Source organism: Melopsittacus undulatus, chromosome 3 (genome assembly GCF_012275295.1).
Source record: "Melopsittacus undulatus isolate bMelUnd1 chromosome 3, bMelUnd1.mat.Z, whole genome shotgun sequence".
NCBI classification, from domain to species: Eukaryota; Metazoa; Chordata; class Aves; order Psittaciformes; family Psittaculidae; genus Melopsittacus; species Melopsittacus undulatus.
Window position 1 is genome coordinate 38562676 of NC_047529.1, and position 24781 is coordinate 38587456.

Here is a 24781-nt window from a genome sequence, read left to right on the forward strand (position 1 = left end):
TGTGCAAGGAATGAGACAGCAGGCTTGCAGCTTGCCTTCAGTAAGTCACTTTATTTCTTTGACCTTCTTTTTCATGGTCCTAATACTTGTCTACCTGTATTGACAGTTCCTTGAGAGCCATTAGCTGTGGCTGATGCTCCTAGATTTAGTAGTACTATACATACAAATATCATTAAGAAAATGATTTGGTATGATCTAAAGATGAGGGAGTAAGTCACAGATTTAGAGTTGTTGAGGTTGGAAGGGATCATTTAGTCTAACTCACTACTCAGAGGATAGTGAGCTAAAGTGTGGCATTCAGGACTATGCCCAGTCAGGTCATTAATGTCTCAAAGGATGGCAACTCCACAGCTTGTCAAGTCCAGCACCGATCAGCTTCACAACAAAAAGTCTCTTCTAAGTATTCTTCCTGTATTTCAACTTGTGCCCACTGTCTTTTGTCCTTTCACTGTATAGCACTGAGAAGAGTCTACCTCCATCTTCTATACTCCCATCTCTCCCCCCGTCTGATAAACAGTTCCTTTCCTCTCAGTTTCTCTTTTAATGTGAAATGCACCAATCCCTTCATCACTGTGACTCTGCTGGGCTCCCTCCAGTATGTCCATGTCTTATACTGGGGAACTGAACACGGCACCCCAGGTTCTGTGCACCAGCAGTGCACAAAATCCTGATGCTGTTCTGACACAACACAAGGGCTAAGCAGAGAAGAAAGGTCCCCTCCTATGACCCCCTGGAAATTCTTTGGTTAACACAGCTCAGAAAGTGCTTGCCACAAGGCCATACTGCTGGCTCATGATCAGCTTTGTGTCCAACAGGAGCCCCAGGGCCTTTTCCACAAAGCTGCTTCCCAAGCAGGTCAGCCCCCAACCTGTCCTGCATTTGGGGTTATTCCTCCCCAGGTCAGCACTTCATGCTTCCTTTTGATGAACATCATGAGGTGTTCATGATGTTCATGCCTGCCACTTCTCCAGCCTGTTGAGATCATTCCAAATGGCATCACAACACTCTGGTGACTCCCCTCAGTTTTTTATCACCTGTAGAGCAAGTTCCATACCCTAATAAACATGATGTGGATTATAACAGGAGCAGAGGTATATTTTGACCTATCTTCCTAGTGGATTCTGGTTGCACGGTCTGCACAGCTCCCAAGCTGCTGAGGCCGCCTAGATTTTAAGTTCCCCATCAGCTCACCCATCAGAGGCACTGTGCAGAAAGGCCATTTGTCTTGCTCTTGCTGCATCATGCCATTCTCAGTCATGAGAATGAATCAATTACACGGGAAAATGAGGGAGAAATAACAGCTGCTTAATACAGCAGTGGAGCAGCTCTGAAATACAAGCAAAATGTCAGCATTTTTAATTGGACTTTTTCCATTTTGTGAACAATGTCCTTTTGCAGTTTATCTCTCTGTGTAAGAAAGAGGGTGCCTACTTCCTATTTATAGCTTTGCTGGGAAAGATTCAATGTTTTGATTTTATTAGGACATTATTAAAACAGAAACATTCCAGAGCCCCAAACTGAAAGATAAATTCATATTCATGTTTGTGTTTCCCTTGAGCCTGTGTTCCCTAGCAGAAACACTTGATGGGCACAGTGTAGTGTAACTGCTTGACTTGTACATGTACCTAGCACATCCAATGACTTCTCTACCAGATAATCCTCTTTGAGCAAATACCGACTACTATTATTTAACTATTTTAAAAATTAATCATAATTTAGATTTCCAGATAACCCAGGATGTCTTTTCAGACAAGGAGGATTAAATTTAGGTTTCTAAACAGTCACAATTAAATAACGATGTGCTTGGAAAAGAGGGATGTGCTTTTCAGGTTGAGGACTTGCTGAAGATTAGTGTGTGCCAAATCAGTTTCCTGATTTGCCAGCAAATTTCCTGACTATTCCCAGACAAATTGCTTAATCCGCTTCTCTGCTTCCTATCTGGAAAGGCAGCATATTCCTGCTTGCCTTCTTTCTGCTCTTTAACTATCTTAGTCATAAACGGTAAGAGCAGAGCAGTATTCTGCAGAGGTCACAGACACTGGAATAAGGGACCAGCAGTGCCACAGTAATCATAAGCTTGGGTTTAAGACAGCTCCTACAAGGACTGAATACTTCTATCCTATAGACAGTTCTGGTACATCTTACCTTTAGAAACAAGATGCATTTGAGCATTTGCTGTTTGGGCCATGCTGTTCAGAGCAGTTCTAACTTCACTTCACACAGAGGTGTTTTTCCACTCTCCCATCTCATCTGTTTCTTAATTTTAAACTTCTCTTTGGAGTGAAATTTAGATAGCACATTATCTTTAACATAAGAAGAAGTTTGAAAATACATAGAATACTTATCCCATTCTAAATCAAGCACCTATTGGCCTCAGAAAAAAGAAAAAGGAAAAAATAGAAATAAAATAAAAGAGAAACATTTCAGTACATTTTGAATTCCATTCTCCAGGTGAACTTTGTGATATGTTAGGAAGAGATATGTATGAACAAGAAAAATATCCTAAGGCAAACCATTGAAGATTAAAGTTAGGCCTGCATTTATTTGGGATTTTTCAAAGTACTTGCATATATTGACTTTTGCATTCTCACATTGCACTTTACTTCCTGGGTTCGTTCACCATAGGGAACAAAAGTACCAAACAGTCATTGTAATTTTCCATCCAGAACCATGAAATTCAAGAACAAGAAAACCAACCCCTTGTGAGCAAGACATGCCACCTCTGCCTTGCCAGCTCTGCTAGTCATCACTGTCAATATAGCCTTCAGTTTAGTGAGGGAGGAAAAGTCCTGGCATGGTGCCATAACCACTTCTCCAGACCAGGCAACAAAGAGTTTGAGATTTGAGAGGAGAGTCACCATCAGAAGTGTTGAAAACAGAATGTGTTTTGTTACATTAATGCTCAATGGAAGCACAGCATCAGCAAAGCATTTCTGAGGCAAACCAAGACTAGCCAGGAAACGATCACATATGGTATTTTTTCATATTTCCAGTAATTTGACCACACAAGTGCTTTATTCTGGTGTCTTACAGAACTGCGTCAAGAAATACCAGCTCAAGGAATGCCCAATATCACCCAGCCTGAAACTCTAGCTTGCTTCTTTACACCACTTTGCAATATCTTTCTATGTAAAGACTCTCCTTTACACCACTTTGCAATATCTTTCTATGTAAAGACTCTCCTGATGTTATATCAGCTTGAAGAAGCATTGCTCATCTCCTGCTTTACTGCCAGAACAGAGCCCTGCCAAAGAATAGCTGTTGCAAGATATGACACTTAATCTGAGACTCCCTGTTTTCTCTTGGACTGCCTCCCCTCCTGAAAGACCAACTGAAGAAAAACATTGACAGAAAACACAACTAGATACAGACTTAAGAAATATAAATGGAACTTGGTTTTTAGCCATCTTCCTCCAGGCTTGATCAAGTCAATCCCAAACTCATCCCCCACCCACCCCAATGCTCAGAGCCAGAAAAACAGCTTTGTGCTACAAGACACACTGCTCCTGCTTTAATTGACAAGTCTGTCAATTATTTCTACTTGAATTGCACAATTATTTCAAACTTTAATTAAAAACTATTCTTTAATTTGATTTTTCCTTTGTAGTTCATCACAATGGTGTTTTATCACTGTGATATAGCATCCTTTGACAGAGTAGGAACTAGGACAAAACCTTTTGTCTTCAGGCACATGGATTTCAGCCTTATTACTGCAATTCTAAGAGGTATAAATAAATTATGCTTAATTTTCTCTGGCATGCATTGCTAACTAGATCTCTCCAGTGATAGACACAGCTTGTGTTCCAGTCTTGAAACTACACATGTGAATGTACACACTACAATTTACGGCAAAATATTTCCTTACAAGTTAATATCACAACAAAAAAAATTATGTCTTCTCCTCTTGGGTTTTAATCCAACTGATTTTTATCTCTACCGCTACCTTCCAAGCCATGCATACATCCTTGTGTTGGACTGCAAATGACCTCATGCTGGTAAACTCATACACAGGCACTTAACCCACAGAAAATCACCACCAACCTCCAAACCAGAACTCTCCAAATCATCACTTGATGTTATTATAGCTGCCTCAAATATTGCCCATCCAATGGGTGCTTCTGAACATTTTTGGTACATTAAGAACCCTGCAAAATTATTGCACAATTGGGTATTTAGTCAGGTTGGGGGGGGGGGTTAATAGTCATATGACATCATTGTGGCTGAACTCAAGCTCCCTCAACATCCAACACCATTTGAATACTCAGTCAAAAATATTTCCCTTTATTTATGTTAGAGTTGGAGACCTCATCTTATACCCTAGAGTTTAATAACACAGGATTCAGGGCCAGAGTCTGATCACTAGTATGTAAAGACGTATTATGGAAAGACATTCCTGTATACAGCACGCTATACATCTAGGACAAGAAAAAGGATTATTTAATCATCTCTGTCATTTTTATAGAAAAACCCCTTCTTTATTTAGTATTACTATTTAGGAAATTTCTGACTGATCATCTTCTTCTCCTAGTGTTTCACCAGACAATAACAACATAAACTAGATAAAAAGAGTGCAAAGGAATGGGTCTGCATTATCCACCTATCTTTTCCCAAAACTAGTTAAAACTCAAACCATGGTTAATAAAAATCACAGGAGACAGTTCTGCCCCTTCCAGCATCATGGCATTTTATACAAAATTATTTTTCTTTTTAAAGACAGGTTTTAGAGGAATTAATTCTAAATTTCAGTCACATTCTATGAAAAAATAAATAGAGGTTTCACAGAACCTGCTATGTTCCAGTTGGAGGAAAAGGGAAGAAGGGAATACATCTTCAACAGTCCTTCCGACACAAAAATCATGAAGCTTTGTGAATAAAGAAGCAAACATGACCAAACTGGAAATCTCCACCACACATACCTGCCCTTGAGCCAAGATTAGAAAAGAACAAACCGTAACTTGCAAGTCTGAGTTGCACTACTCAGTTACTCCTATGAGGTATTCACACACAAATAGCATAAATCCTGGTCCATCTCTGTTGACAAACAGGACATGCAAGGTGATGTAGAGCTGGAGACCACATCTTATACCTTAGAGTTTAATAACATAGCATTCAGGGCCAAAGCCTGGCTACTAATAGATAAAGACATAACATGAAAAGACATTCCTGTATACAGCATGCCACATAGCTATGCCTGTCAAGGTCCCACTTTCACCTCCCATGCATGTCCTTGGAGCTACATACTCAATACACATTTACACATGTGCACCTTCAGGAAAGGCGGTCAGGTTTCCCAAATTCCCACCTGTTGCATTTGCAGAAAGACCCTGTGGAGAACACAAAGAGAAGATGCTCAGATTCCTGCCAAAGAAGAAACACAAGAGCAGCTAAGAGGCAATGCTGTTATCTATAATTATTCCTGACCAAGTACAGAGCTATTCAGTTGCAGACTTTGGAAGTCACTGGGATAATTCTTGCTGTGAACATAGCCATCACTTTGTGATGCAGCAACTAACTGAAAGAAGCAGCCAGCACTGAGCCCAGTGAAGCCACCTGAAGTAGAAAGAGGATGGGTCCAGCTTGTGAAGAACCTTCCCAGCACCAGCATGGGAAGAAACGAGGCTGGGGGAAACGAGGTGTCTGGTGCTGGGGGTGAGCGTGCCCTGCTATTACAGAAGTCTTGTTCTATTGAAACTGGGCCACCGAGCAGCTGCCTGCTACGCACCCCAGCCACCAGCTCTGCCCATAGACAGACCACTGACCTCAAGGCATTGCTCCTGCAACGGGGAGAGAGGTTTGTAGCCCTGTAATCACCACAGCCTGAAGGAGGATTTGGGCTAGTACTGACCAGGGTTGTTTTATTGGATGAGATCATGGCAACATTTTTGGAGAGTCATAGACACATCACTGGAAACAGAATGGGAGCTTGGAGGGGAGGAGGAGTTGTCTCACACAGAAAGCTTTAAAGCTACCGAATACAAAACGCTCACTCAGGGGCTGAAGTTTCCATCAGTAATTAGCAAGAGCTTTTCCATTAGCAAGAGCTATATTAAAATTCTTTTGCATCATTAAGAACAAAATCCTCCTCAGAAATCTGGAAACATTTAATAAGTCCTCATAAGCTGGGAGAAGAAAAAGAGAGAGGGAGGAAATAAACCCCTGAGTTGTGTGGGGGTAACAGATTGCCGAAGACTATTTCTTCATTATTTAATCTCCCAAGTAAACGCAGCGTGTGTATAAAAAAGAAATCACATGGAGAAGTCTGTGCTGGCTGAGCCACCACAGAATTGGGTTTACGAAGGCTTTCAGTGCCTGAGCAAGCTGCGGTCAGACAAACCATCTTCCCGAGCATCGGCAGGAATAATGAGGCATTGCCTCCCGACAGGCTTCTCTCCAGCCGCTGCCAGGTCTGCCGGGCGAGGAGGCAGCTGTGCCTGTGCAGGGACCACAGGCGGGAGGTTCAGCCCGAGTTCAGGAGCTGCGGCTCACACTCACACACCCTGCTCGCCATCTGGCAGCCCAAAGCATCGCTTCGGCTTTTGTTACAGAGCCACGCACACCGCCTGGGAAATGCAGCTTGCTCCGCTTCATAGGAAGTGCTGCAGAGCTGCTGTACAGTTCAGAACAACTGTACCGAGTACTTGCAAACATACTTTGCAAGGGAAAACCAACAATGTGTGGAAGGAGCATTCACTGCTAGTGATTCGCCTTCCTTTTGGAAAGGCATCAGGCTTGCCTGATTTATTTGTGGCTTGTTTACAACTTCTCATTGTATTTCTATAGAACAAATTAAACTTGTTTTAAAATGAATGGCTATGTTTTGTCCTTGAGTTCCACTGTAGTAAACTGTGCTCTGGATTCATTTTTTACTGAATGGAGAGCTATTCAAAGAAACAGTTTTCAGTAAGCATTCGTTGAACCCAGAACTTAAAACTTGTATTTTTTAATTCCAGAAAGATCTATTTATGCACAGCTACACTCGATTATGATTATTTAGAACGTAAATAGAGAAAAAACAAAAACAAAAACAAAGACCCAACCAAACACAGCAACCCCACCAAAGTAATGAATAGTTCATGTCTTTTAGGAAAACCCCTTTCTGGTATCTTCCTCTGATCCATAGGACACTTGAAAGGAATAGAAACATGCCAGCGTGGTATCGTTTCAATTAAGTTTTTAAATGCTTTGGGTCTTAAAGGATGTCCAAGGCCTGCCAGAGCACCCCATGGAAGATGTGTTCATTTACACTGATGCCAGTGGGTCCCAGTAGGGTGAATGACCAGAGAACCCAAAGGAAACAGGATTTTCAGGTGCCTTGTGAGGTGTATATGACTGGAAGCGGCACAGGGGGGAACACATGCTTGTATCTGGGTTTGCTGCTGAAGGATCCAGGAATGCTCAATAGGTCCTGAAGTCTTTTGAGAAAAGTAATGTGACTGGATTCTTCACCCATCTTACATGGTTTACATCTCCTGAATGGGACTAGAAATGGTGCTAAATTATACAACTGTCCATGCTTTGCATATCCCTAAAATACACTTAGTGCACCAAAAGGGTGTGTAAGTGATAAAATCCAGCAGCAGCAGAACTTCCAAACCATTCATGAAAATCCCATCCCAGGGCACCCTTACCTAGAAATAGACTCATTAATTTGGGGTGAGAGTTGTTCTACTTGAATGAGTCATCTAAAGGTTAGTTGGCTGGAGCTGAGCTGGTCACTGAGGGATCCTCAGTGTCAGCCCAAAGCAATGCACACCTCCCAGGAGGCAGGGTGAATCAACACAGCAATGCTTTTTTCCAGAGCACCCTTCCAACAGTGTGCACTTCAGGGACTTCTGAGCCAACATCTGCAACTCTGTGTTAAGACCTGCCAAGAGCTCCACTGCAGACCTCTTTCCTCTGTTAAAACTGACCACTTTCTCCTATGCTGTCTTTCCTAACTTTCAGTGTGCTATTCACCTTCATGAAGACCATTCTTCTGATCCCATAAGTGCTTAATTCTTTGAGAACCTATTGAATGTTTTTTCAAAGCCATGTGGTCTATCTCAACCTTTGTCCACACTGACACCTTCAAGGGTTTCCAGCAGCTTGTAAGGTGTGAGTTCCCTCCAGAAGCTAAGCCAACTCTTCTGTAGCATATTTACTGTTTTCCACTAATGCATCATTTATTATTGCTTTTGTCACTTTTTCAAGCCCAAACTGGTCAGCAGTTTCCCAGAGCTTACCAGCTTAAGAAAAAGCTTGCATTACATGTTAGACACTTTTCAATCACCTCACATTCACATGAGAGGAGAGGACTCCAGTTAGCAGCTCAGCTACTTTCCTGTAGCAGCCACTTTCAGTTCCTGTAGCAGCCACTACATACTCCTCATGACACTGATTTGTTGATTTGGTCTATAAAGCTTCAAATCAGTGTTGCTGTAAGTGAAGCTATCCCACTCTTCTGCAAATGTGGAGTTGATCAGTATTGCAGCATCTACAAGGCTTTTCTTTTTATCTTTATTTTGAACTGACTTGTTTCCTGTCTTATACTTTGACTGTAGACTTTCAGAGAGATATTTCTTTATCATATGAACTCATTGCCTGTAAAAACTGCCCACACAGTGCAGTCTTCCATAGGTCCCTAGGTCCCCCTTATTTCTGCCAATAAAAGAGGATTTGGAAGAGCCATGATCAAGACACAAAAGGACGAAAAAAAATACTAATGGTGTTAGATATTTTTCTGAATGTTGGAAAGACCATCGTGATCCCCACAAAAAAGCTTCAAGTCAGCCTTTCCTGTCAGGACAGAGCTATCATCACTCTGGCTGCCTCCTCCTGGAGGAACAAAAAACACTGGAGATGCTGACAGGGCTTGATTTATGGCTTGGGGCTCTTACTCATATTCAATCATCCAAGTTCTAAGAACACATCTATTAACTTTCTCGTACTGACTCATCCAAGATGCCAGATAAGTTACACAATTCACCTTCATCACTCTTTCCTTTAGCCTTCAAATACAGAAATGCAGTTAGAGCACCCCAAGCTGCAATTCACACTATTTAAACAATTTCAGTTCAGAAGAATTACTTAATTATGAAAAGACAACCCCAAAGACTCTTTTAGCTTCAAGCCAGATACCACTTCATTTGCAACAGCCAAACTCTGAGCAAGTCTTAACAGAAGGATTTCAATCTGCATAAAAACCTCAATAGTATCAGCCACTAAGCATTTTCATGCAAGTTACATGCTGTTTCATCCATTATTTCTGAAGACCTTCCTTTACCTCTGCAACATTCCCCTTTTTAACAAGTACACCATTTTTCTACAGAGATGAGTAACCTACCTGCGTTTAACCTGCCAATGTTATTGAAAAAGAAGCAAGCAACCAAGCCAACCATCTCTCCCACCTCCACATCTGCAAACAGGTTATTCAAATTCAGCAGAAAGAACAATTTTAATTAGGAAAGCACCTTTTCTTTGTTCTACAAAATTTCACTCACCCTGCTTGAAAGTTTAAGTCTGCTAACATCACCACTGCCGACTATGGTCAGCATTTAGAGCAACCCTCAAGCTCCATACCACTAGCCTAGGATTAACTCAAATGCTGCCATACAGCCCAGGAACTGGAAATACCTGGAAGCCCTTAGGGCAGCTGTAGTGAGATACAGCAAACCAGGGAATGATTATTTTCCATTCCTATGGTTATTTACAGAGTATTACAGCAAGTGCTCAGCAATGTGTTCTCTGGTCACATATCACGACCAATGCCATAAGTCCTATGCCCCCCCTCTCACACGCAAGCTGTGGGGTGTAGACAGTCTCGCTGGTCCCATCTCAGACATTAGCAGAGGCAGCTACAGTTTCATATATTGCTGCTGACTATGGCACGGCATAGCTGCTTGCATCAGAGGTTATTTTTATGAAATGCATTAAGTTTTAAATAAGGATTGCACACAACCTCATCGTTATGCTTTTGTGAAGAGATGTGCTGTAGGCAAAGCCTGAATTACCGTCATTTATTATATTAGCATGTAATTAAGGGTCTCCCAATATACCTCAACTGAAGAAGCTGAGGATACCTAGGCCACAAGGCATCACTAGCTCTTCTAATGGTGTATTTTTTACAGATTTCAGTTTTCAGAATATTCCATGAACACTTTCCCATTTTGAAGGCAGCAAAACAGAAATAGAGAACGCTGAAAATGACTGAAAAAGTAAAGGAATCTAGAATTGAGACAGTTTTTCCATGTGCTAAACACACACTGAAAGATACAGGTTTCATTGCCATCTGCTTTCCAAGCCTTCTTCCCTTCCCATCACCTCTGCTTCTGCAGTGCGCAGGCGAATTCCATTCAAAGAGTATAGACCACACAGAAAGGTTGTCTCTACTCATAGTCATCCAGCAGGTTGGGTGAATTCATGATCAACTCCTGTTATTAGAAGGAAGATAACAGAAGGGAGAAAATGCATCTCTGATAATGAGGTTAGGTAAAAACTCACATGACTAAACAAGATGGAGATGTGGTCATGGGGCTCATCCTTCCTCTCAATTATGCTTGCACCAAAGAAGAAATGTTTTTGAATGACAGGGAGATGGAAATTGAACACCACCCCTTTCTTTAAAAAAACCCTTCACTAAAACTGAGCTACCCATCAGTTACTGGCAAAGCCACAAGATGCCTTGTTCATCAAATTCTGCAGTTGATCTGATGTTTATTTTCAGATTTTTGCCACTATTTGTAACACAGGGAACAGAGTTTTGGAAAGCCTTGGTTTTGGGAGTTCTTAGCATCTATCTAAAGCAGTTAGATAGTTTTTGGAAGAAGAAAAATGAGGTAAGGAGACAGATTTGGGTTTTCAAACAGAATTCATAGACCCATTTAAATTACTATTAATTGGGTTTCCAATACTGGATGATTCTCTCCAGATGATAATTGAACTTCCCTCCTTTGCCAGTCTCAGCCTCTTCTGTTCTTCAGTAGCCAATGAGACACAGAAATCCACTTAGTCCCTGGGCTCTTTCAGCTGACACCAAGTTTCTCAGAGGCTGGTCACAGCTCTAATATTTCTGTGAAATTACAATACAAAATCCAGCAAGTTGCATAATTAATGAAGCATTACACATATATTTAAGCTAAGAGTAACATTTACATAGAAGGTGCTTCAGGGTAACTTCCAACACTACCTCATGTGGAGTGAGCTGCTCCATCCATTTGGGACACAAGGAACTGAACTACAGAATCGTTCTTGCAAAGGAGTTGCTCAGATTTGCCATCCCTACATTCTTCACCTTCAGCCCTGTGGTTATAAAATGCATGAGGAATGTCATGTTGAGCACCACCTCCTCCTACAGCCAAGTTACCAGTGCAAGTGCCCAAACTCTACCCTCTTGCTTTCTCCTTCTGCCAAGTAGAGATGCTCCAGTGACCATCTGTACATGTAGACCAGTTCTCTATCCAAGGGTGGTTTCAAAAAAGCACTGCGCCATCCTGATGTATGTTAGTGTTTGAGGAAAGCAATCACTGGACAAATAGCAGCAATGAGAGGTGAAACACAGAGAGACAAAGCACTGCAGCAGAGGCTGGTGCTTTAGTACTCAGTAAATGCATGTGCTGATTCCCAAACCAGCTGCAGTAGGACTGGTCACTGCCTGCTTCCCACAAACACACACAAAGCTCTGTGTTGGAGGAAATCCTGACACAAGTGGATTCGCATTGATTCAATTATCTTTTTGGGTATTGTTTTGTTTTCCTGTTTCTTATAAACAGATTGTGTGAGTCAACTTGTATGTCTGCAGGAAGCTCTTGTGAAAACATTGCCTATAGTAATACTGCCAAGATATCACCAGTATCTGAATGCAATCAACTGAGCTTCTGCTTCATTTTCAGCATGTTAAGGGATCAACCAAAACCCAGCCTTCCCCTAAAATTGCTGTAACAAACAGCAGTTTCTGGTATACAAATGGTCAGGTTATGAATATTTGGTCTGTCATGCTGGCTAAATTCTACCCAAGTCTTCCTGATACTATCAAAGATAAATTTGAATTTCTAGGGATTCTGCCACTACAGCATCTATCCAGCTGTTCTACAGAACTCCCATGTCAAGCTGCATCCTTCTTCCACTGAAAATTAACTATTATTAATACTTTCAAAGAATCCATCAACAGCAAAAATATTTCTCTGACATAAAGAGTAACTGAATTGGTCTTCAGGCCTTTCATACGTGGTATAGAAATGTCACAGTTTAATATGAATAAAATAACTCTCAAAACACAATAATTACATATAATGTCATATGATCTGGTATGTGCAATTTAGTGTTTTATTAAACAAATACAGTAGCTAACCAAAATCTGATTGCTGACAATGGATAATTACATTAAAGCGTATGTTCCTATGGCAATTACTGGTCATCTGAAATTATATATACCCTAAAACAGAATGCAGAAAATTATCTTTCTGTGAAATAAGAAATACAATAGAAATAAAGTTAAGGGACATGTTTATTTTGGAGCTTTCTGCAAGCAAAATTGCTTTGATACAAAATGAGTTCAATGATACAGTGCTACCATCCACTCAAGCAAAAGAAAACCTCACATTTACATGAATGCACTTTATATTGATATTCTTACAGAATAATAGTTCAGATATCCAGAATGTGTCTGGCCTCATTGAAAGCAATGGCACAGAAATGCTGCAAGGTATTGGAGTATCATATTACTGGCAAGTGCGTAATTAACTCTGTGAGTTCTCTGAGAGATGCTGTATAAATAAGGGTACTGTGAAAGTGGGTTTGTATTCCTTAGTATTTTTGCCGTACTTCCTTTAGTGTTTGTTTAGTTAGCTCAAAATGTGTAATTGTGTCTTTTGGCTTTTTAGTATTCTCTTTTTTCTTTTTTAAAGAAAAATCATGAGGTATCCTTTACTGTTAACTAATGACATAGTGATAGGCCTATTTTATTGAGGTTGCAGAGACTTACTGTACATTCGGTACACTGTACATTCGGCAATTATTTTTAGTGTACTTTCTACACATTACTGTGTACAACTGTTAGTTTACATTAAAACTCTTCTCCCTTCTCACAGGATATGGCAAAACCAAAACCAAAATCTGACAAAAAATTATACACATAAAATAAGAAGACAAATACACAAATAAGGCCATCTGCAGAATTAAAAATCCACCTCTTGTGATATTTCACAATAATTTCTACATAATATTTTACATCTTACGAACTTAAATACTTAATGCAAAAAGAAAAGACCCTTATGGAGCCAATCATATTATCTCTTCAAGGACTTGTCTAGTTTGCTGGCTAGTGGCCTTCTCTGGGGAGTTGGAATTTTAGAAGGCTTGGCTGATCCTGGCCGAGAACCTGCTCGGGGTGTCGGTCTGCTTGTGGCAGGAACAGTCTCTGACATATCTGAGCACACAGACTGGATTTCTGAAATGTCAAAGTCAGATGCGTCACTGCCGCGGCGGCTGCTTGACCTGCTGCCAGCCTTGCTTCCTGCTCGGCTTCCAGGTCTGCTTGGAGTCCTTCTGGTTTCTAGACAGAGAATATATCCATCAGTATTGGAGGTAAGGATGGAAAGGGTGTGCAGGTCTTTGCTAGGTCTTTGGCAACCCTAAACGTTCCTCATTGCATAAATGAAACTTTTCTGCCAGGCAAGCTACATGATGCCATACCTCTCACTAAAGAGAAGGAAATGTGAGATCAAATGCTGAACCATAGTTAATTTGTCACTAGCACATCTCATTAAAAATGTATTATCCTGGCAACTTTTCTTTGCTCACTAAAAACACATTGTATATTCGCTCAACAGCCAGAGCCTTTCCTTCCACTGCCATTTTCTCAGCTATGAATTGAAAGAATTCAGTATCTGGCCTCTTTGTGCATTCAGGATTTCTTAATGTATGTACCCTTTTTACAAAAGGTCAAACCCATACAGTTGAAAGCTGTAAGTAAACAAGGGCAGAGTATACATTCTCCCAAAGAAAGGGCTGAGTAAATGAGCTCTCAGCAATCCTGCTAAAGTGAATGCCTGCCTAGACAATGTGCCATGAAGAAAAAACCACAACAAAGAATCTGTAACAGAAGATCATTAATGTGTTTTTTCATAATTTTCCTACTACTTATTGAATATTTTTGATCTTAACAAATCTTGTTCCCTGTATGTGTGAAGAACATAAAAGTTGAAACTGAAATCTTAGGTGTCTCTTGTTTCGAATCACCTATAGAAGACATGTACTCTTTAAACAGGATTTTCCAGTACTGCTCAGTATGCTTTACAGAGCTTAAAATGTGAGGGAAAGACAGCAAAGCTATCTTCTGTTCTAACCATCCAGCCCTCTTCCTTACACAGAGCTGCTCTGAGGATCCTGAAAGAGCACAGCTTCACTGCTTTCTATTTTCATATACTCTTTTTTAAATCTCTATGGGATATTCCATTAATAAGGTCATCTACAGCTGCTCCCCACAGTTCTTTCACAAGGAATGGATAAGTCATGATTAACTGACCACCTTGTTCTATCACAGCAAACACTGTGAAGAACCGAACCTTTTAAGTAAATGCTTCTTCCCTAGCTCCTTAGGCAGATACACTGGAGATACCATTTCAAGAAGGCTGCAGTCATGAATTTGCCCATCCAGAGCTGAATGTCCTGGTTGTGCAACCATGTAAACAGAGGACCATTACCCTGATTATGTGCATCCTTAGCCATACTAAGGCAGGACTTTCACACCTTCCCACTTGCCTGACATCTCCCTCACACCCTAACATGACCCTAAGCATTCAGGTGGAAAACAAAGCAAGTGGCAGACCAAGGTCTGAAGACACTCACCTGCAAACTGAGCTCTGACTCTGGTAGCTGCTGTTGACAGGATGCCGCTGTCTTCTCCAGAGTGGAAACCCTTCCCTGATAGATATCCTGGCAGTCTGAGCTTACTTCCTTGAATTGGTGTTCCCTATGCAAAAGAAAAAAAAGGAAAAAAAAAAAGAAAAAAGGGTTTTTTTTGGTTGCCACTACTGAAGCAAGGTCTGGCTGGTATTGAGTAGCTCATAGTGTAGAATATGATCATCATAACAACATTCACTGCAAATCTGAAATACTGATTTGAGTCACTACAACATTTTTCATGATGTGAAATTTTAGCAGTTAATATCTGACGTAGTCCAAATGTCAAACAACAAAATCACTTTAACAGTCTGCTTGATATTAACCCTTTAGCATTCTTTATGCATATTTCAATGCATACGAAGAAAGAAAAATACTACCTTCTTGTAATTAGTAAAGCATGTAAGATTAGTTGATGGTACATGACTTAAACAGAGACTTAAACAGAGAAAGCTTAACTTTCCACCATTCTGACACTGGTTATAGGTCATGAAAATATTTGTTTCAATTTTATAAATATTTTGAAGGCAAAATAAAACTACAGAATTTTCAAAGCCTCTTGCAGAAAAAAGACATAAGACTAATTTAGAAAGTTTTCTTGTTCTCAGTATATTGTCTGAAATGTCTCTGCTCCACAAGTTAACCCCTGCCTGCTTTCTTAGTTTTGAAATAAAATGAGTCTTGATTTACAAACTATCTGCCCCAAATGGGACAATTTCTTTCAAAGCCGCAAGAATTAAATCTTCAAATCTCAAAACTCATGCAGAAAGTAAGATAGAAGGTGCATGCATATAAAACCACAGTATCCATATTAATTTAATGAACACAAAAATACTAAGTAAATATCCAATACAATGAATAAACATCGCAGTGATGAATGTGGCATGGTGAGTGGCCTGTATAGTGACATTGTGTGTTCTTGTGCCTTCGATCTCCATAAAATGGTGGGGTAGAATTAGTTACTGAGGGAAGGATCCCAATTACTTCTGCACTTTGGGCAAGGCACTGGGACGCTCATTGGTGCAAGAAGAGATCAAGCTTATTCTTAACATTTGCCCTAAATTTAAATGCAGTCTACATGTAAAATGAATAACCATTCTCTTGGGCAGAAAATGCTGCAGAATACCTCAGAAATTCACTGCAACCTACCCTACCCTACTTGTTCCATTTATAATCTTAAACCATGGTGGTTGACATAAAAGAAACTCACCAGCAGCTATAAGAGCAGGTAATAAATACAGTGCCCCCATTTGAAATCAACACCAACTGGTTTCACCTCATTGTAATTTGATGAAAACACCACCTTTCCACTTCTATAAACGCTTTTAAGTACCATCAATTAATCTTACAATCAGCTAAGAGATGAAAGAAATAGAGGAATATATTAGAAACTGAAACGGACTCAACTCTGTGCTATTGTTACTTATTCTAAGCAACAGCCCCATGTGCTTGAAGTGCTGTATACATACACAGGCCTGCAGTGTACACAGGTAAGGCACCAACCATCACAGACGGAGGGAGTGAAAAGTTCGCTATGCATCTTTGAGCAAAGCCACACTGAGGTCATGTAAACCCAGCACCAGAAGGTGTCACATGAATAGCAATAGGCATCAAAGTGCAGACTGGTGAAAAGCAGATACAAGAGAGCTGATGGTGGCACAAGCTTCCCCTCCCTGAGCCCTCCACCCAACCCAAAGCAAGTCCTACAAGTGATAAGTCAGTCTGCAGCATGATCCAGCTGCAATCTTTTCACTGACTGTAACGACATGAGAGGAGACACTCTGGCTTCAGGCCCATTCAAATTTTTGTCATACAACTGAAACGCTGGCACAATCCTAATTGCTACAGCAGCAATTTCTATGCAAGTCCTGGGTTGGAAATAAGACCAAAGCTCATTTCCTGTTAAGTCATCAAATAGCTATCTTATTAGATCAACGATTGGTCACTATCCCCTTAAACAAAACTTCCAGTTGTTGGAAACATTTATGTATCACAGTCAGTCTTTTGTGCCATCTTCTTCATAGTGATTGGGTATTTCTTTATTTAGTGGTTTTGCACTGGAGATTGTGATTTTTCCCACTTTTCCACATTTGCTCAACCAGTTCATTGCACACTGATTTATTAACCATTTGCACTTTAAACATGAATTCATTGAGACCGAGTTTTCCTGAAAGTCAAAAACCATAACAAACAACATAAAAGACTTGTGAAGAAAAAATAAGGAAAGAAATAATTTGACAAAGCTCTAAAACAAACACAATGCATTAATATGCCAAAGATGTTGCAGCTCTCAAGCACTGAAACTCTAGTGGCTGTTAGTGAGGTGACAGTTTTAGTGAAGGAAGGTCATTAGACTAGAATCTCTGTCCTTACTGTACCTCTGCAGATGACCCTTGATAGTCTGAGGATTCTGGTGGCTTAGAAGGAGTTGACGTTTTGCTGTTTGTCAACCATGGTTTACCATAGTTGCGTGTTAAATGATGGGGTGTCTGTATGAAACAATGGCAAATCAAAATATGAAGGACAGTAGATGGAAAACAATGTCATGGAGAAGGATACCCAGGTTGTCACAGGGAGATCAAATCTTATAGTAGAAGTAAAAACTAAGCAGAAAGAAAAGCTGATGACAAATATTCTGAAACAAAGCGATGGAAGAACTTATTTTCCAAATTAAATGGAGAGCTTCACTGCTCTTTCAGAGCAACTCCCAAATTGCCAGTTAGCTCATGTGGTGCCTTATATGTAAAGAATTCTTCTATTCCTGTGTCATAAACAAGCAGTAGAGGAAATACACTGAAAAGACTTCTCAGATCCTCCCCAGACTATGAAATAAAATGGAGATAGTTCTTCCTTATCAGCTAGGAGAAGCACCAGTATTATTGGAGCAAGTGAGAAAAAGAAATAACCTATCTGCTAACCCAGATTTGTTAACCCAGATGTATTTTTCTTTGTTTCTCCTTACCTTCGGCGTACTTGTAGCAACTGCTTGTGGAGCAGCTGCCTGGCCAGCCTGACTTGACAGAGAAGTAGATCTGTTGGGAGAGGCACCCCTTGAAGAAGGTCGTGACCTACGGCCCCTTGGTCGGAAAGCTGCCATGCTCTGACTCGCACCATCTGCCAAAATGAACTTTTCACGTAGCTCCACGTTTGTCCTCCCTTTAGCTGCAGCAAAGAGAGGTGCTCATTTAGTCAGACAGGAAGATTGTCACAAGACAGTTTATAGTCATTTTTGCCATGCCAACTCCAACACATTGTAACAATAAATAAAATGCATTACTGTGTAATGCATTTATTTTGGACACAGAGGAGTTATGTGCAGAACTCGCTTATTCTAATACTTTATGCCAGCAGGAATGAACCACTGTCAAAGGAAGTCAGCGTGAAAATGGAATGCTCAACGTGCTAAATCACTGTTAATCAACCAACTATTAATACATAGACACAACCTGATGAGCAGTTTTGCTAACTCTACAGCTACTCATAATAAATAATACTTGCTTGGATGTTCCAGAAGAAATTGCTAAGTACAAGTTACAGGAAAGCAGCAAATATATTTATTCAAAACTATGTAGTTATGTAGTTTGGCAACATGCAATGAGGAACATAAAATCCAAACTATGATGAGGTAATTGGTGGCTAAGCACTCACACACACAAACACACATATGAGAGAATGTTCTGCAAGAATAGATGCAAGACATGTTAGGATTTAACTGTGTCAGTGTGAATGACAATTGTTTTTGAAACACTCTTTAAGCGTGTCAAAAAAAATCAGCTTGCAAAGCACCAGCCCATGTAGGAACACATTAAGCTAAGTGTGATGGGTGAAGCATATTGTTAAAAGTATATATATTTAAAAATGGGAAGGAAATGAAGAGAGAGGAGAAGAGGAGGAGAGGGAGACAAAGAGAGGGGTTTGCCAACCTATAGTAGGCTGAGTGGTAATTGAAGAGTTTGATTCCGAACGTAACATTTTACTCCCGTGATGATGAACTAGAAAAAATGACACAGGACATGGGTCACATTAAAGAAAATCGTTAGCAAGAGAAGAAATCAAGTACAGCAGCTGCATATGCAAGAGACTTGGAGCACCAGGCCAAAGACAGGACTCAGAGCAAAAGCTGCCCCTAAGTGCTCTGAGGTGAGTTCTCAAAGGTCTCCTAGGCAAAAAGGAAATAGCACTTGGACAGACTGGGCTGCAGTTCCAAGTATATGTCTGTAACAATGGTATTTATCTGCTGACATAAAGAAGTAATAAAAGCTTTCTATAGATATTCTATATAACTAGGTCAAATAATTTTAAAACTGTTTATGACAACACTCCTTTGAAATGTGATTTAACTGAATAGACAAGAAGCCCTTGGTGCAAACGCAGATCTTCTAGGTAAAGTGCTTAAGGAGAAGTCTGAAACTGCACCATTGACATTAACAACTACTTCACACCACTGACTTCAACAAGAGCAGGGTTAGGTACCAATGCACAATGTCCAGTGTTCAGATGTTTTTGCAGAGATTAGCATTCCTTTAGACCCACTGTGGTGACTTTCTCATCTGCTCAGGTATATCCATGAAAAAGGGATAAGGTACTATAGAAAATACTATACAGATACATAGAATACAAGGTTTATTAAAAAAGAGGGGATAAAGTTCCAAAAAACTCTTAATCTGAGGACCGTAATAAGGAATTATAATTAATGAGGCAGTTATTAAGTACTGTATCTCTCAGTGTCAACCAAAATGGGAATTACACCAGTCTACCGGTCAATAAGCTTGAGAAAATGTTTGGGATACATCAAAACTAATGAATGAAGTCAGATATTTTGAGGAACATTTCATTTCCCATTACCCTCCACTTTTGAGAAACAAGAGTAGAAAGCTCTAAAAGATGCAGGCATAAATGACTGTCCCATAGTAGTAGGTGCAGAATCAGGTGCTAAATTTCAGTTATATCTGTGGCCCATTGCCAATGAATGTAGTATTACCACTACATTTCTTTAATAAACAATGTATGTAATATGTTGGTAAGCAAAAGGACTATTTCTGTTACTGCTTAAAAATGCAGATATCATCATAAGGCTATGACAGCTCTTTTATGATACTATGATAATAAATTTAATGGTTACCTTTTAAGCCTGTAGATAAAGGTTTCTAGGCCTTAGGGGCACACTGTTAGCCCTTAAGAGGTTTCCTGGCCATTTCTTTTTGGATTTAATGAGATTGTGGTAGCTTCTTTCTGAATTTAACATCCTTGGGCTTAGTATGACAACTGCTACAAATACAAGCTCTCCACCCTCTCAAGGTTTCTATCATACTGTTTGGAAACCTTGGTCCCAAATCAGAAGCTCTGTGAGATAGGTGACACAGGGTTAAAGTGTACAGGACAGTTGATGTCTGTCTTCACTTGCTCACTTCCCTCTCCTGAACGCCTCTGTGATGTTCTTGTGCTATTACAATATTGTGATTCTACAGAACTCCCAAAAGATAAAAACATAATAAATTTAATGTTACTAGTTAATATAAAGAATTACTTAGAGAATATCAGCTCACTTTGAACATAGTCATTATTATATTTCCTGCAATTTTACTACTCTGGGTACTATTTGACTTGTATCTTTCCAGTTTGCTTCACAAATGGCTTCTTTCATACCTCAAACTGCTTCTCCAAGAACAGTGTCAGACAGAGTCTACTTTCTCACTACATAAGTAGGCTTTCTGACAAACTAAGATATCATTACATTGCTGTGTACTGATAAAACAATGAACTGGATACAATGCCCTGGAGGGTGTGGTGACAGAGTGCTCCCTGCTTCTCCAGAGCCCAAAGTCATCCTGACCAGAGAATTTTCCACTTGCTATATACAAGGCTCAGGGCTCTGCAAAGTGGTTCTGGGGAGGATGCCAACGAAAAGACAGGGCCACAAAGGCAGAGCCTGAAAGCCTGGGCGCAACCACTGGCCAGAGAAGATTTTATTGTTGTTGATGTTACTCTTTGATTCAATTGCCTTATTTTGAATTACTGCCTTAAAATTTCTCTCTTGTGGAGGAGGTTTTATTGGACATTTCTCTGTGCTATTTCTGCCAAAGTCATACAAGCAGCTTGTGTGCCATAAACTCTATCTGGGTCAAGATCAGTTCTTATTTACAGTACTCTAATGCTGGAGGAACTGTGCACAAGACACCACAACTGTTCTAGACATACATCAGTGTAACTGAACAGGATCTCAACATGAGATTTAAAGTTTAAAAAAAAAACAGATCATTACGTGACATTTGGTGAGATGATGTTTACAGAACTGCCATTTTATACAATTCAATCTTCACCTCAAGACAATGAATGGTGATTGTATCCAAATAATTGCCTGCATGTCCATTTTAACACTTGTGTTACATACCCCTGCAGGGATCATTTTTCACCAAGAACTCATCGAGTGCCATCCAGCCACCTCCAACACGAACCATGACTGTACTTCTTAGGATACGAACAAGGCGCAGTTGTTGAGAGTCTCCAAACTGCAAGAAAAATCAAACAATAATCTGAGGTTCTCAGTCATTCAGATGTAATTCAGCACTGACAGGTTAAGAATTAGACACTTTAAAAAGTTTATTTTGATATTTAATTATTAGTAAATGCTAAATATCAGCTTTATTTATGCAGATTATTAAAGCTGTTAAGATTTCAAATCAGATGCTGCTGCATTAATTCAAAGGAGATGGCAGGACGGTAAGAAAGAATCTCAGGTTTAATTTTATGCTTGATTCTCAAATGTCTGAGCTCATAAAGGAAGTGAAATTAGTAACATTACTTAATTGGTTATGATTGGTGTTTGTGTAAATTAATGAAGACTTATTTAATTATCTCACTGTTAAGATCTTAAGCAAACTCTCTTCTGCAACAGTCTAGATTTTAATGTCAGCTCAAAGAAAGGCAGCTTTACTTTAAACAATCAATATGTAGGCTGGAAATTCAATGCATTACAAAGGTTGCACAGTTTCATAGAATCATAGAATAGTCAGGATTGGAAAGGAGCTCAAGATCATCTAGTTCCAACCCCCCTGACATGGGCAGGGACACCTCACACTATACCATATCACCCAAGGCTTTATCCAAACTGGTCTTGAACACTGCCAGGGATGGAACATTCACTACCTCCCTGGGCAACCCATTCCAGTGCCTCACCACCCTCACAGGAAAGAATTTCTTCCTTATATCCAGTCTAAACCTCTGCTGTTTAAGTTTCAACCCGTAACCCCTTGTCCTATCACTACAGTCCCTTATGAATAGTCCCTCCCCAGCATCCCTATAGCCCCCCTTCAGATACTGGAAGGCTGCTATGAGGTCTCCACGCAGCCTTCTCTTCTCCAGGCTGAACAGCCCCAACTTTCTCAGCCTGTCTTCATATGGGAGGTGCTCCAGTCCCCTGATCATCCTCATGGCCCTCCTCTGGACTTGTTCCAACAGTTCCATGTCCTTTTAATGTTGAGGACACCAGAACTGCACACAATACTCCAAGTGAGGTCTCACAAGAGCAGAGTAGAGGGGGACTGATTCACTTATAGGAATATTTTTGTGTGTAGCATTGATGCTTGTCACCTATAGTGAGGTGCACGGAGAGAAGGGAACATCAAAGAAGCAATGAATGATCGATAGCTATCATTACTGTCCTTTTTATTATTATTATCCTTTGCTATAAACCGTTTGTCACTCTTCTGTCTATGCACTGAGGTTCTTCAAAGTTCAGAGATGCACAAAACCCTGTTTCATACTACCTCTAGTACTAGCCCATTCTTCTTTAGGGCTGATGGCCAGGCCTAATATACGTGTTGCTCTTGAAACCTGTATAACAAAACCTATGCAGTATCTGTGTCCAAATCCAAATCAAATAAAACATGACCAAAATGATGACCCCATAATCTCAAGAAAACTAACCAGAAGAATTCAGTACTTTTTAGCCAATGCCACTAACACATTTATTTTTGTATCGGATCATTGGGCCAACTGCAATGCACTCTCACACCATCATACAGAGCACTTACTGAAACCAAAAGAAGTCAAATACAACTCCTTGGGATAATCTTTGGCCTCTGGAGAAGGCTGGCCATAGTTCAACTGTACCTACTTGCTCCCATGAGGGGACTGAAATGCTTTAAATGCAAACCACACAAACATGCTCCCTGCTTGTAAGATAACTTTAGTTGTTTGGTACTACTTAAGCCAAGAAGAAAGAGTAAGTTTAAAGGAATATTACTTTTAGGAACCAAACAAAAGCAAAGTTGCCACTTAATAATAAACTTTGTGTTATAAGAGCATTCACACGAGCCTTATTCATAACAGCTTTTTATTAATGCATTCAGTATGCGCTGAAGAACCGTTTTATATATGTAGATCAAAGTCTAAAAAAAATCATATCTAAATTGACGTTTATTTTCATTACCTTGTTTCTAGAGCATTTTTTCTAGAGGTTCTAAAGATACTTTTTTCTTGCCTGTATTTTTCCCCATCCTAGCGTAACTCTGCAGTTAGACCCCATCAGACCACTATTTAAAGGATCAGATACAGTGGGGCTCCTGGAAAGTAACACAGGTATCTATCAAAAGCATTTTTCCTATATGGTAACTCAGTCCATTTCCTTCTTAAAATAGCCTGGATACCAACTTTCCTTGTACGGGAAAAATTACTGTTTCAAATAATCAGAGGTGAAAACACAAATGAAGTCTAGTTTAATCTACAAAAACGCCTGTTCTTTACAACAGCCATAAAACTTTACTGTCACTAGAGAAGCCTCAGCTAACTTCCTATAGGTTCTGTTTGCCCATTTCAAAAATATGTATTTAACGATTCACTGTGTTAGTGCATAAAATGCCAACAATCAGCTAGGTTCCTGATCAATCTGCTTAATTTGCATGCTGATGAAAATGAAAGTATCTTTTGCCTAATGGGCAATAAATAAGTGATATGACACTGGGATCTGCTTACTGTTATTCGCATTTAAAAAGTACAACATAGAATTTTGAACCATTCCACTATAAATCTGAAAACTGATAAAATAACGGTAATTTTAAAATTGCAGTTTAGCGCAATTGCTCAAGATTTTTTACTGTTTGAGTTGCTGCTGACCATTATCTGGTTCCTTTAAAAGTAATCTCCCTAATGAGGAAAATGGCCAAAGAAAGCATATGAGGAATTAAAGAGAAGGGATCCTAAGACAATGAATGCTCCATAGCATATAAAGAAATACCACAGCTGACCAGCAATGAATTAGCTGAAGACAAAAGGATGGCAAGACAACTGATCATTGCAAGCTTAAACCACTATGCGTTAGGAAAAACAAAAAAGAAAGAAAAAAAGAAAATTTCATAACACATTCCACTGGTTTATACCTGATTTCCCAGGAAGAACTGATAAGAAATGAAAAATGGAAGAAAGACACGATTAGTTTACAGGAAATTCTCTATATGATTCTAGAACACATGCAAACTAACACATTAGACATTCTAAATAAAGAATCTACTTCAGAGATGAGCAGGTAGCTAGCCATCCAGAGACTGAATACTAGAAAATATTCAAGGCCTTTGTTGCCTTCCCATTGCTGTTTCTGTGGTCTTTTAAATTAATCTACAAGTATTTAGTAATCTCTCTTAGGCAAATATTGAATATTTCATCTGAAATTGTTCTGTTTATTGAACCTAGGGGTGGCAGATCTTCTTCTACCATGTGATATTTATTTTCCCGTGATGTACATTTTTTCTGCAGATTTCTAATGCATTTCTTACATTTCAGAAGGAACAGTGTGCTCCAATAAAACAACAAGGGAGGATAAAAGTGATTAAATGTGCTTTGGTAAAAGATATTTGAAGTATTAACACAGTACCACAGGAAAATACCAGTCACTGGTTTTATAGAAATA

The 24781-nt window shown here is 39.7% G+C and overlaps 1 protein-coding gene across 4 annotated transcripts in view; it reads right to left on the bottom strand.

Moving 5' to 3' along the window:
- Window positions 1–13262: 13262 nt before the first annotated feature.
- DST (dystonin) overlaps window positions 13263–24781 on the bottom strand; it is a 292205-nt gene continuing 280686 nt past the window's right edge. For 3 of the 4 annotated variants that reach the window (XM_005153188.3, XM_034060385.1, XM_005153189.3), the window contains 6 exons: window positions 24255–24272; window positions 21269–21386; window positions 17840–18039; window positions 17256–17366; window positions 14824–14947; window positions 13263–13528 (listed from right to left, as the gene is read on the bottom strand). In XM_005153188.3, coding sequence (XP_005153245.2) covers window positions 13263–13528; window positions 14824–14947; window positions 17256–17366; window positions 17840–18039; window positions 21269–21386; window positions 24255–24272 — 837 coding nt within the window. Of the gene's footprint in view, window positions 13529–14823; window positions 14948–17255; window positions 17367–17839; window positions 18040–18800; window positions 18870–21268; window positions 21387–24254; window positions 24273–24781 lie in introns of all 4 variants that reach the window. The other variant, XM_034060386.1, reaches the window with a different exon arrangement.